The sequence below is a fragment of the Coturnix japonica genome, chromosome 19, assembly GCF_001577835.2.
Source record: "Coturnix japonica isolate 7356 chromosome 19, Coturnix japonica 2.1, whole genome shotgun sequence".
Classification (NCBI taxonomy): Eukaryota; Metazoa; Chordata; class Aves; order Galliformes; family Phasianidae; genus Coturnix; species Coturnix japonica.
The window spans coordinates 2310876-2325104 of record NC_029534.1 but is presented as its reverse complement, the minus strand read 5'-3'; the positions used below and the strand labels follow the sequence as shown (position 1 = coordinate 2325104).

The 14229-nt window shown below is 44.4% G+C and overlaps 1 protein-coding gene across 3 annotated transcripts in view; it reads right to left on the bottom strand.

Annotated features, from left to right (window-relative positions):
- Positions 1-4010: 4010 nt before the first annotated feature.
- Positions 4011-14229, bottom strand: part of ZZEF1 (zinc finger ZZ-type and EF-hand domain containing 1) — a 47042-nt gene continuing 36823 nt past the window's right edge. For all 3 annotated transcript variants that reach the window (XM_015880598.2, XM_015880599.2, XM_032448456.1), the window contains exons 48-55: positions 13755-14114; positions 12183-12326; positions 11243-11411; positions 9702-9800; positions 8944-9109; positions 7790-7940; positions 7231-7302; positions 4011-7007 (exon numbers count right to left, since the gene is read on the bottom strand). In XM_015880598.2, the coding sequence (XP_015736084.1) occupies positions 6933-7007; positions 7231-7302; positions 7790-7940; positions 8944-9109; positions 9702-9800; positions 11243-11411; positions 12183-12326; positions 13755-14114 (1236 nt within the window). In that variant the 3' untranslated portion in view covers positions 4011-6932. The remainder of the gene's footprint in view (positions 7008-7230; positions 7303-7789; positions 7941-8943; positions 9110-9701; positions 9801-11242; positions 11412-12182; positions 12327-13754; positions 14115-14229) is intronic.

The following is a 14229-nucleotide window of genomic DNA, read 5'->3' as shown; positions in this document are numbered from 1 at the left end:
AATTCAACACAACACAACCCTATATAACCCAGCCCAACCCAACACAGCAGAACTCCAGCGCCATGTGTGCATCACAACACGCTGTTAGCACAGCAGGAAAGGACTGAGGGGGGGAAGGTGTTGGGTTTTAGGATGGATTGTAGATAAGTAGCATCCCAGATTTGGGGTTGGGGGATCCGTGCCCACCTCACTGCATCCCACTTCTGGGACCTGCACAGGCCACGCACTCCCAAGCAGGAGAGGATTTCCTATAGAAACAACAGTGGCACACAGAGCAGCCCCTACCTGTAGTGCTATGGGTGGTTTATATCTCACTAATGGCAGCAATGCCACCCAGCCCTGAGCAGCATCTGCTCCAGGAGGCTCTGAGCACGCAGGGAGGAAGCGATGCAGATGGCTCCAATCCCACACAACCCTCCGTTAACCCTTTGAGGGTTATTGTTCCTACAAGATGCTGCTCAGCAAAAGGGGATTGGAGGCAGCGCTGGGATCTCTCAATAGGAAAAGGCTCCGAAATGTCAGCTTTCCCAGGGAAAAACTGCAGAATAAAGCAATGAAACAATGAAGGCACTTCTGCATTGGCCGGGACATCGTATTTCTGCAAAATCACTTTGTTTTCTTTGTGGTTTTTCAAAGTGTGGTAACGGAGCTGCAAATAAAACAAACGCTTTCAAAACAAGGGGAGCTTTACAAGGGAAAAAATGTAAATATTTGCCCTGTCGGAGCGACACGAGCTGCTCCAACATTGTCAAGACCTTTTTCTCGCCCCTGTTATCCCCCCCCAAGTGTGTTTTGCTTTAGGTTTTATGAGAAACCAACACTTTTCGAAAGCTTTTGGATTTTCCAGTGGAAAAGAGCTCCAGGGACGTTTTTTTTTCACCAAGTTCCTCCAATCAGCTCTTGGCTCCCCGGAGCTGCTGTGAATTTTCCATGACTGGAAATCTGAACTATCAAAAGTGGATGTTTTGTTATATTATTATTATTATTATTTAACAAGATAAATTGGGCTGCAGGTGAATCGGCAGCTGTGGTTGTTCGGTGCTTCATCGCTGCTCTTCCTTCAGCCCCATGGAAGCGATGAAAGGAGTGTGAGCAGAAAGACTTGGGGGGGGGTTTCACCTCCATCCCCTGCAGCCACTGTCTGGATGTTTGCCTGCATTCCAGGTGTGCAGCCCCCAAGCTCATCCCTGCAGACACTGGGGATACATACAGTGTGTTTCAGCCCCCAGCTGCTGGGATCTCCGGGAATACTCAGCCCAGATATTGATTTGGTCAAGGTGTGAGCGTCAATGATACAGCACAAAGGGACAGCCAAGGTCAGGCTGGGGGGCTCTGAGCACTGATGGAGCTGTGGGTGTCTCTGTGCACTGCAGGCAGTGGGAGCAGATGGCCCCTGGGGGGTCCCAACCCCAACCGCTCTGTGATGAACAGTCTTTATTTCTGCAGATGGTAACACGCACACCATGCACATAACACATCACCTTAATAAAAAAACCCTCAATTTCGAGCCCATTAAATATTTAGAAGCAGCAAAGCTGTGGGACAGCAAATAGCAATAATGTTTCTGAGGAAGAAGGAGGAGGTTTGGTGTAATTATTTCCCTCCCAGCTCCCACCTTTATGGCAGACATTGGGCCAAATCCTTCCTCTCCATTCCCAAATCTCTGGGACCACAATGCTTTTATTTGGGTTCATTTGCTCCACAGAACACATGGGAGCCAGGTCTGCACATGGAGGGGATGCTTTTTCCCTTGTAGCAGGTGAAGTCATAAGGTTTGTGGGGTTCAGGGATGCTCCTAAGGAAGGATGCAGCCACCTGAGAAGGCGTCAGACCAGGATGGTGCCAAACCCAGAACCCAGGATGGATCCTGCTGCCTGGGTAGGGGTTATATCCCCATTGTGGGGGGGGGGGGGGGGGGGGGGGGGGGTTCTGCAGGAAAAGGGAAATATTCCACAAAGAAAACCCAACGTGCACCTGTGCAATTCCTGCTCCATCCCCATCCCAAGGATACTGTGTCAGCTGGGAACATCACTTTGCCCACACCATCCCCGTGCCACTGTGAGCACAGTGATTTTAGGGGTGAAAAGTGGGAATCCAGAGCTGTGCAAAGAGCAGCTCACACATTGTGACTGCACAGAACAGCTCCTGGGGGAACAGGCAGCTTCCTGATGTACAATGAGCCATGAGAGCCCGGTGCAGGGCCAGGGCAACGCTCCCCTCCTTATTTTTGTTTAGGTGGCAGAGAAATTCGAGGGCAATAGAACGGAGCTGGAAAAACAAACAGGTGTGTCCAGCAGCGGAGGGGCCGTAGCTATAGCAATGGGAAGGACCTGTTGACAAAAGGCTGCACAAGGCCCTTCCTCGTTCAGCGAGGGCGGTTTATGAGCAGGTTGGGGAGCCAAAAAAGCAGCTCAGGGTGCACAGCTGTGCTCGGGTACCTGCAGGGATGGGGCACCCACAGCTCCGTGCTGCAGCGCATGGCATCACTACCCTCTGAGTAAAGCATCTCCTAACATTCAATCTACATCTCCACTCTTTTAATTTACAGCCATCCCCCCCCTCGTCCTATCGCTGTAAAAGCCGGTCCCCCTCCTGCTGCCTTCGAGTGCTGGAAGCTGCGGGGGTGGCAGCCGGGCTGTGCTGCTCATCACCCAACTGGGAACAGGCGCTTCCCGGTCCCATAGCACAGGCTGTTCCCAGCGCGGCTGCCTGGCGAGGGCTCGGGGTGTTTGCAGGAACAAGCTGGAAAGCAACTGTCTGTTTCATTGCATTGCAGATGAAACCTCCTTGCAGCAGCAGCCAGCAATTGCTCTTAGGGTTCCTGAGCCCTGTGGGGACCATTGAGTCCTGTGGGAACCTGGGGCTTTTCAAAGCAAGGCAAGAAAGGTGTGATATAAAATCCCAGACTGGTCCATGGAATGCCAAGCGCTCTTTTCCTCCTTTAATTAACTCTCATACTAAGATGGAACGGCAACGCTTCTATAAGTATGGAAGCTGGGAAGATACAAAGCGCAGCCTGCTGCTGAGAGCGACTTAACGCCGGGGTCTGAGCGGAACCAGTGACATTTCTGATTAATGAGTGGCCGTGGGTGGGTGATGGGAAGGAGAAGAGCTGCAGATCCATCATCCTGAGCCGAGGGGGCCCTGACTCAGTGCCGCTCCTGACTCAGGAGCTCAGCTCTAATTCGGTGCCTTTGCAGATGGGCACAAGAGAAAGACACACCGCTTTGAGAACTCCCTGCCAGCTGCTGTGCTGGGGCTGCAGGGCAATAAAACCCATCCCAAATCTACTTGTGGGTGTGTGTTACACCTTAATTCCTCCTTTAGTTCAATCAGAGAGGAGCACTGCAGCCCCACTTGTTGTCCATAGGCACATGGAAGGTCTCTCCTGCCAGCAGTGCTGCCATCAGACCTCTTGTTGGAGAAGACAAATATTGGCAGATACTTTAATTTCCTATTTCTTTAGCTTTCCTAGAATTGACTTCCCTCCCCCCAACCCCTCTTCATGCAAAGCGAGGTTAAATACTGCGTATTTGCACTGCAAACATTAAAAAACCAGCAAGATTTATAGAAGGTCAGACAGGGAAGTGGGATCGAGCTGAGGAGCAGCTTCCTGTTACTTGTGCTTTCCTAGGTAGAAAGAGCTCAATACATCAGCCCTGAGCAGGAGGGGCAGCTTTGCCCATAGCCAGCACTGGGTGCATCTCAGCCCCACATGGGGCAACACCTGGGGCTCCAGGTTTGGTTCTAATAAACACACACAGGCATTAAATCGAGGGGTAGCCATGGTAAAACTTTGTTTTTAGGATTAAGCTGCTGGAATGTAAACAGCAGGGCTGGAATTTAAAGGAAGACTCCAGTCCTACGTGTCCTGCATAGTTTGGTACGAGAGCAGATACACGAGGACAAGCAGGTTTACTTAGAGACACAGAATGAAGATTCATAGGGGAAACCTTGGGTGTCTCAGTGCAGAGAGAAGCAAACAAAGAACAGACACTGCAGGACACAGCTTTGTTTTTATAGAATTTTTACAATATATTTCTCTGCATTTGCATATTTTACCCACATCTGTAGCTTTCTTTGTACACGTTGAACTGAACCGGAATAAATCTAAAAGGTTTTGATATACTTTAAACAACTGATAAAAATCGCAAAGTAGTAAACCCGTAATAAAAGAAATTATAAAACTCTCTTTTCTCTAAGTGTTTAATGAAAGCAAGTCAAAGGTATCGGTACCAACAGCGTGGATTCTCTGAAGCGTATCAGAGGTGATTCAGGCAGGACAACTACTTTATTATCATGGTTTCATATTAGGCACATTTCTTTTTCTCTAAGCATTCCTGTTTTCCAGCCAGTTTTCTACTGCATCACCATCTCCATCCATTTGGAACTGCTGGGGGATTCTCAACATACGACTGATCACGTGTTATTAGATCTGTAATCTCATCCTCTTTAATATCAGGAGGAAAAAGAAAAAAACAAAACAAAACGATCAAGTGTTTTTGTCTCGTAAAAATCTGTAATGAATGATTTAAGTTGTAAGGCAGCAACAGATTCAGTGTCAACTCAGGTCACAGTCCTTCAGTTCCATCTAGTGGGTAGAAATAACAGTTAGTGGACAACGTTCCCAGGCAGTCCCTTAGGGCAAGGAGGTGACTCTCAAGGCCAGTTACTGCTGGTAGAGTAAGGAAGCGGGTGAGCCCAGTGAGGATCGCTGGCCACTCCTGCTCATCCTTGCAGCCTCATGTCTTCAGACAGAAAGCAAACAGGCAATCCAACAGAAAGAACGTGACTATGACGGAGCCGTCGCAGGTTCTACGAATGGTTTATTTACAGTCTTCATCCCTGATGTGAAAAAAGAAAAAGCCTTCTCGGACTAAAACATAGGAAGATCTCAGCAGCATGCTACATGCCTTAGCAAATCAGCCCGTTGCAGATCCCTGGCTGCTTGGCCATGGATTCACACTGAGGCAGTGAATAGGAAAAGTCCTACTGCTCGAGAAGAGCAATTTCCAAGAGCTCACCTGTCCCTGAAGCACACTGAGCATCTCTTGGTGCAGCAACTCAGAATCTGCTCACGCTTTTAGAACGTGTGAAGTCTCTGGTTTCTCACCCTTGCAGTGAGACTGCAGACTCCAATGCATTGCTCGGATACGGGAACAAAATGATCCACACGTTAAAGATACGCCACAACTTTGGTGATTCTCTTCCCATCGCGAGCTCCTTCTGGAAGGAAGAGCTTTAGCTTTCAGTTAAGGTACATTCAAGGAGGGGTCTCAGAGCAGCATTTCTCTGCATCCTTTCCATCTTTGATAAGCAGTATGTTATTCCTGACTTCTAGCATTTACACAGGCTAAGAGGATCTCTCCATTCTGGAAGGAAATGGCTTCAGCACTGCACTGCTTGGTCTCCAGCTTTAAGTCTTTCAGGCAAAATGCTGCCAGCCCGGTTCAGCAGCGTTCACTCACAGTCTCCTGGCTGAACAGAAAGAAGCCAACACATCTTTAACTACAATGCCAGAGGTCATCCAAGGAAAGGGGGATGCGCACTGTGCAGATGGGATCACCCTTAAAGTACATCCAGCCCCGGCTGGTAAGCCTGTCCGTTCAGAGGCCATCCACAAAAGCACTGCTCAGGTGCTCAGAGCACAATGCTATTTAGGCACCAAGCACGTTCCCTTCTGACAGAGCCTTGCCATTACACAACTTAAAGACAGTTTGCTAAACTCCACTACTGAAGATTTTGGTTGCCTCTTTAGGAGTTTAATGATGAAACGAGGAAGGGAACAGAACAATCATCATTAGAAGATTCTCTGAATTCATTCCTGACAAGATGAAACACAAAACACATCCCCAGATCCTTCTATGTTCTTTGTACTCTTTGGAAAGGGAATAACCAGTGTAGCTGAGCAGGAAAAAAGCCAATTTATTTCAATGTAGAAGGCCTGCAATTCATTCCACGTCCATTAATACAGTTATTGCTGTGTAAGGTAAGATGAGATTGATCATTAACTCCCACCCAGAGAGCTGGAGGCTCGAGTTCCCAGCATTGCTGAGAAGGCCCTCTGTATGCCACCAGTACTTGGAAAACACAAAAAAATCTCTCCTGAATGATTTCTTGTAATGATACGACCTTTGAGAAATAGGCAGGTTTCTCAGTTCCTCATCTCAGCACTGCTAAGTGAAGGAGGTCAGCCTTTGCAATCCGTGCTAGAACAACGTACTATTTGGAATAAACCACCAGAGATAAATTAAGGTAAGAACAGATGATCCAGTTGATTGAGTCAAAGAACAGGAGAAGCATTAATCTCTTGCACAAGGATGCCCTGGAATCCTTTAACTGCTATGCAATCACCCAGAATTTGTTCTGCAACCTGTAGATTACCATTAATCAAAAGTTCTTTTCCCCACGTAGTAGGCTTCAAAGCAGAAGCAAGCAATGGCATGATTCAAGTGTGGACCATTTCCACATCAGCCCACCAGATTCTGGTTTGCCTGTTTCACTCCATTGGTAAACAGATGCTGCTGATGGCATCCTTCAATTCAGCAACACTTTCAAAGCTTTCAGGTTCCACCAATCAATTTTCCTCGGGAGCAGCCGATACCAATGCGGGGGGGGCCCTTCCATTCTCATACTTCATTTACCTTCTTTTGTTTATTTCCTCTGAATGAAAACAAAAATTGTTTTGTTTACTCTAACATGCTACAATATGTGCATACATAACTGTAGGCGACGCGTGAGTTACTTCAAGATGTGCTTTTTTCATCAAAGTGCGCTTTTACTTTTACAAATTCTACATCAAGGTGGAAGGAAGGAAGGCTGCAGAGTGCTCATACACTGAAGCTGAAGGAACTTTTCCTGATCGGAGTTGTTTGTTCCAAGGTTCCTATGGACAAACTACTCTATCCCATGCACTCCGGCCTGAGCCAGTATTAAACATTCCAGAAACTTGTTGATTTGTTTGGATAGTTAATGGCAAGGCTGATAGCAGCAATGTTTCTCAGGGCCTGGAAGGGAGAAGAAAAAGAAACAATAGAGTCACATCTACCACAGACCACATCACAAATGTTCTACCCTGTTCAAAAGGGTAAAGAAATCCCAATATGAATGTCAATAGAAATTATTAAAACACCACCCTACTTCTGCGCAATCAGAAACCTTTCTGCTACTTCTGTCTGCCAGAAAACACTACAGAAATGTACCTGAGGGGTTGTGCAGCCTTATTATTACCTGTGCTGTGCAGCGATGAAGATGATCTTCAGAATTTAAGGCAAGCAAATACTCCTGTAGAGATCCAAGCTCCTGCAACACAAAGAATTTAATGAGCACCAACACTTCTACCAAAGTTATCATCCTAATTAACGATAAAATACTGATCATTATAACGGTCCCTAATCAAAGGAATCTGAACTCCATGCAAGACTCCTGGCCTGGAACAGTTTGGCCTGATCACAGAAACCAGTTCATTACAGACAGTTCGTTAGGTAATAAGCAAAATCAACCCAAAGAGAATCACATTCAAATCCCTTCAAATTCATCATTAAATCTGCATTCCTCTCAGAATTAAGAGTAGATCATACCTTAATTACAGACACATGATGGATAATGCAACTATATTATTCCCCTCTATTAGAACTTGCTACCAGATTCCACAAGAAAAAGCTGCCCATATTTCTCAAGTATAAAAAAGCTCTGAAGCACTTTGCCAAGATAAAGGAAAACTGCATTTAGTTTGACACTGAACTGCAGCCCTGGGGACAGGAGGGATATAAATAAAGGAACTGCTTACAGTAACTCTGTTTTCTGTAACAAAAAAGAGTTCTGCAAGTGCACGATGAAGAGGAAGGAGAATACCAGGCTTGGTCACATCATGACATATGTTGTTTTCCATATGGGTGAAAAGCTGCCAAAGTGGCTTCAGCAACGTGAGGTCACAGTCCCTGGAAAAAGGTCATTGAAATAAAGCAGTAAGTAACCATGATCTTGATGCCTTCTCCTGGGAAAAAAACAACAGCCCCACACCAGCCCAGTTTAAAAGAACAAAACCATACATTTCAAAAGTTAAATGTATAAAGGAAGGGAGAAATAGAAACATTGAAAAGATCTAAATTCAGTCAGGTGTTTCAGCACAACAAATTTCATTCCGAATCAGCGAAGTGAAGAAAATCTCATATCCATGAATGGATCTAAATGACTTTTCTAAAACTCGGCAGCCTCCTCAAATGAGAGCTTTAAAACAACCACAAACGTCCTTTTGCTTAATGCTCCAGCTCCCCTGCTTGAAATTGCACATCAAACCCCAGCACTGGGCAGCTGACACCCTTTGCTTTGGGCAGACATTGTTCATTACAAGTAGCTCCAACCCTGCCTCCTTCCTACTCTTGAGATAAAGCAAGTCAATTCAAACATCACTTATTACGCAGACAGGATGATAAATATCATTCAGTAGTGGGGGAGGGAATCCATCATCAGATTAAGACACGAAAAATATTGTAAACTCAATGCAGACTTGATCTTTTAGTGATTAAATCAGTCGTCTGTGGGACAAAGCAGATGTTTTCTGATGGAAAATCAACAAAATTAACACCAGACTTGAATGCAGATTGGTGTGTTAAAAATTTAAAGAGAGTACTTCTATGCAATTGATAGAATGCACTTTTTGACCTGCGTTCTTTAATCCATTGTATGCTAGTAGAATGCTGTCCTTTCATTTAGTTTGCTCTAAACCAAAAGGGTACAACTGAGATAAGTATCAGCACTGATACTGAGCTGCTGAGTTAGTGCAACCATGCACATTTCCAAGACTATGAAGTCTCAACGCTTCACCACCTATTTTCAGAAGGAATACCCACACCACACACACCCACCCTTTTAGAAACTCACTGTCAGGCTTTGCAATGGTACAAATCAAACACTGGGTGAAGTGCAGAACGACATGCTCACCTTTGGGCACTGCACTGCACGATCTTCAAGAGCAAGTGGATGGCCTTCAGGCGCTGGTGGCCGGTCTGACGACATGCCACCCCCACCTGCCATTCCCAGATTCTGGCCAGCGGGAGGTGAGGAATTACCCTTTCTTCAGACAGCATCTGCTTTAGGATTTCAAACCCTGGTGAAGATAAAAACATACAACAAATTAAAAAGAATAAAAACACAGAACAAATCGAAGTTTTGCCCGTATAAGGATAACCAAAACCAGGCCCTCAGCGCTGTATGATATGTGGTAGGGTTTGCTGATTACAAATTAGCTTCATTTCCATTAAAAACATTTATATTCTAAAATAAACTAACTTCCAGGCTATATCTACAAATTAGAGCAAGAAACAGTCTTTCCTAATGGACAACTACTTGTTAAAAAGGCAATTAAAATGATATCTGTTTCCAATTATGGCACCTGGGACTGTTCACTAAATCCTGTGTGTAATTACTGTCACATAACGAGACTTTGAATGCAAGTAATATTGTTATAATTGTTTTCTCTAAATCTCCATAAAGATTTGGTATTTCCAGCATAAAGTCAGAGCAAATAAGAGACATCAGTCAAGTTTCAATCCAAATGAGACAAATCACATATTTCCAAAACACCGAAGAAAGCAGATTCCAAGTCAAAAAATAACCAAAAACCAAAGCCAGATAAAGGCAAGTTTGGCACAATAACTGCAAGGAGGAGCCCTTCCAGATACATTCTGAACAATGCTTACCTGTCTGAAACCTCCCCAGATGACCTGCTGTCACTGTAAACTTATAGCCCCACTCCGTGTTGCTCATGTCAGAAGTGAATCGATAATAGAGAGTATCTCCTGTGTACAAGGAAAGGGAGGAAATCCACGTTACTACCATCTAGGTTTGCTGCTACTAATACTCTTTTATTCAGTTTTTCATGACAATGTATTCATCCTAGTCGTCATCATTCAAGGGAAGTGATGATCTGCTTTTTTGTAACGATGATGTGCACAGAGCTGAAGCAAAATGCTGCACACAAATACAGGCACGAGAACATCTCTCACATTGCTGCCAATTCCACAGAACAAGAGGGGTTTATGTACAAGCAGTTCAACTCCACTTTTCCTCCATGAGCTACAGATCAGCTGTGATTTATGAAATAACTTCTACCTGGGCAGCCAAGTTTAAAAATTAGTATTAGTAATTAAAAGAAAGCAAATAAATACATAAATGAACCCATCTATTTTCCCATTTCCAACACAAAATGGAGCCACTGCTCACTCGTACTCCTAAGCAGCAATGATAGCCTGCAAAAAGCCTTGTCCCCAATTGCAAAGAAGCCTCCTGGTGCCAGGGATCAGCTAAAGACCGCTGAGGGAAATCAAGAGACCCGATCCAGAGAGCCTTGGATGGAGCTGAAGGTTCACAGGGTGAATCTCAAGTTTCACAGCCAAGGCTGCTCCAAAACAATGGGCCTCAAAGTTCAGTTTCCTGGCAAACCTCTGCAGCTATTTGGGAGGAAGAGGAGGAAGGAAAAAAAGTTCATAAAAATCCAAAATGCTTCTATGCACATTGATTTCCAGCTAGAACTTTGCAGCCCAATCTGTGGAAGTTCCTACACCTATTTACTGACAGTACACGTGCTAAAAGCTCCAGAGCTCCGTGGGTTAACACAGCTTAACATAAGCAGCACGGGAGCCATGCAGTTTTCTCCACACAGCCCTTCAGACCGATGGCATTTTCTATAGCATGTTATCAATTATGTTCTTACAGAACACGGGCTGAGCCTGTCAGCGAAGTGAGGGATTTTTTCAGCTGTGCTCAGTGGCAACAACTGGAGACAAGGCATTGGCACGCTCTGTGTGTTTGCTCTGAGCACTAGTAGAGCACAGAGACGAGAGATAAGCCTATCTGCTGAAAAAAATGTGCTTCCTGTGGAAAGTCAGACAAGGCAGAAACAATGCGAGTATCGTGCAGAACAAGGACTGCGCTGGAATAGAATCAAGATGAAAATTTGTTTCCAGTAGCTGAGTGACTGCTCTGAGTGAGGTGGGGAAGAAAAGGTCAGAAGTAAAACAGTATGGAATGTGTCAAGTGGCAGAGCAACAGATAAGCCCATTTTTGAAAAAGCAAATGCAGGAGAAGCCTGTCAGAGCAAAGAAACCAGGACAAGAAAAGGAGTTTTTTCCCCCCACACGTCAGTATCATCCACATTTAACTGTCATATTTCAGTAGTTTTCCTCTGCAGAGCCAGATCTCTGCAATCCTCCTCTTGCTCTTTAAGACAGTTTATATTCACCTGGAAGCTCAAAGTCGTTCCATTTCTGTGGAGAGCCACTGAAGCTGTGCCGGTCCTGCTGGAAATCGCTGCTGCTGGACATGAGCAACTCATCACAGCCTTCTTCTGTATTACACTGAGAGTCAAATTTGATTGAGAGGTAGATAGCACCGGGAATTTGAACTTTATCCTGAGAAATAAACATGTGATCTTTGCATCTTGTAACACTACATTGTCAAGAAGCTATTTAACTTAGACCCTACAAACAAAGGGGTAGAAGGACTATTACAATGCTTCCATGGGAGGGGAAAAATTCTTCATTAAGTTCCACCAGCAGTTAATTTAACAACTGCAGAGCGTGGCCTATTGGTGTTAAGTGTGTAAAGTTAATTATTGGCAATGCTTTGTTTTTTTGAAGGTAATATTCGTTGCTGATACCGATCCTACTGTCAGATTCCAAAGGTTTACATGCCTTTAAAAGGTCAAAAGTCACAGCTGTATGGAAGTCAGAAGTCCTAAGACTACCCAGAGGTAGTAATCACTACATTAGCATGATCAAATAAGAAGAAAAATAAGAATTCCACTCCTAATTTCACCTAATGGCATTAAGAAAGTAATAGGTCAACTGAAACAGACCTTTGGATGAAAGGTGGCAATATTCCTTCATGAAGGCCCTGAACTTATTTAAGTGTATGTGCTGCTTCAAACACATGCATATTAGAACCATTTAAGTTATGGATTTTTCCACATCCAAGTGCCTTATTGAACATATTTCTGCACAGGGCAAGGCTGCAGTCAGCCTTCAAAACGATTCCTTAACAGGTTATTCCACAAGTGCTCCAAGCACAGAAGCCATATGGTTATATACAGGGAACACTGTGACGCTTTCGCTCCAATCACCTTGGTATTTCTGTCTTCAAGGCACATAATCTCACTGTGCTGCAAAGCAAGCATAACTTACCTCAAAATTGGTATTGTTGTTGTAAGGATGCTTTGACTCGCGCACCTGGACGGCCATTCCAGGCTCCTCCATGAACTGGCAAGCTGTCAGTGCCATTGTTCCCAGCATGCTCTCATTGCATCCGAGCAGTACTTTCTGCAGAATCTGAGAAGCAACACATCACATAAACACAATTTGCTATCAAAACAACATCAGTGCACATATTTTGGCCTTCAAAACATACAAGTCCACGTGGAAGAAAAAAACCTGATCAAGTCAAGTGGCTGCAGTGTTTGGAAGAGCGAGATGCAAGAGCTGTGTCATGAGAGACACTTATAAATTCCACTGAATCTAACAGGACATATTAGGTGGTAGTTCAGAAGAGCCTCACTCTAAGCTCTTAATCATAAGTCTCATTCCTCAGGGCCCAGTACAGGCCATTACAGGAACCCACTGCATTGCTTTACCTACAGTTTTATAACTCCTCCCTCCAGTAAAGCTAAGCCAGTCTAGCTCAGGCCAAAAGGTTCACATCCAAATCAGCCACTAGGAGATTTTTTGGGAAAAGGAATACAAAAACACAGGAAGTACGCAGCATAGTTCCCTGAATGCATTCTTTGCCTCTACAAACTTGCAGAACAGCCTAAATCAGAGGCCACGCCTTTGCATTTAATATGCTTTAACAGACTTTCATTACATCAGTTCATCCTGTCATTTTCTGATCCTATATAAACACCCCGTGGCACCAACTCTAATGACATACTGTGTCAAGACCTGGTTCTTTTGGTTTGTCTTGGATCCGCCACTGACTACCTTAATCTGACACTCCTTTGTTTTCTTACCGGGAGGGCCAGTGAATAAGACTTGCTGTTTACTTTTTCTATGCTGCTTCAGAACTACAGAGAAGGAGGAACAGAATTTTTATTACTCCTCCTCTCTTACTGCCCCAGGAACCAAGAAATCCAGTTGGCTCCTAGCATACAAGTTCCTTCATGGCTGTAATAACCATTGCCACCCTTCTGCACATCTCTTTCAGTTGAACTACATTGTTTTATAAAATGAGGGAGTCAGGCAACGTGCTGCAGTCCAGATGAGAGCACAGTATCAGTTCAGCAGTGCACTGATGCCTTCTGTTTTATTTTTATTTCCTTCTTTGAAGAATTCTAGCACTTGATTCGCTTCGTCTGCTGCAAAGCATTTGGCTGACATTTTCATTACAGCGTTCTATTAAAATTCCAAGATCACTTCCACCATACTAATAGTCAGTGGAGCTGCAGGTATTACAATATACACATTGAGATCTAACAAAAAAAAAAACAAACAGCTTTCAGAATGAACTGCCTATGTGACCAATTTCTCTACAAGACTTATTTCTCCATAGAGAAGACACAACAGTCTCCAGGGAGCCAGCTTTCTCATTTGCTGTTAACAAAAATCAGTACATTAAGACACTGACAGATTCCAACTACTTTTTCAGAACTAATTTTAAGTTTGGAGTTTCAATGTAGTTTAAAAAAAGGAACTGCACATATTTTTGTTAGTCAGAGAATGGAATGTAGGGCTTGTTCACATGCAGAAGTGAAATTCACTTACTTTTTCCCATAACTGCTTTTCCTCTAGCTGCATAAGCATGTCCAGTATGTATGTCATATGGGCTGGGCCGCTAAGATCCAGGACTTCCTCGTTTATTGCCACATCATCTGGCCATTCAGCCAACAGTGATGCCAGCACATGCCTGGCATAAAGAACAGCAGTCGCCTCATTTACACGATACAGGTAGTCCCTCACAGCCTTTTTGCTTCTGGAGTCCAGCTCCTTGTGCAAGAGGATGGAACTCTTTGTGCGCCGCTGCTTGGCGTAACTAAGCTGTAGATCACTCTCTGTGTTAGTTATCAGTTTCTGGGCAACTGGATTGGTCTCTTCTGTTGCTTTATCACAGAGTACAGGCTTGGACTGCAAAAGAAAGAAGGTTGAAAACAGGCTCTCAAAAATGTACTTCCTTTTGTTTGGATATCTAACCAGTCCATCAGGCTACGAGCTGAATTTACACATTAATCTGTCTTACACA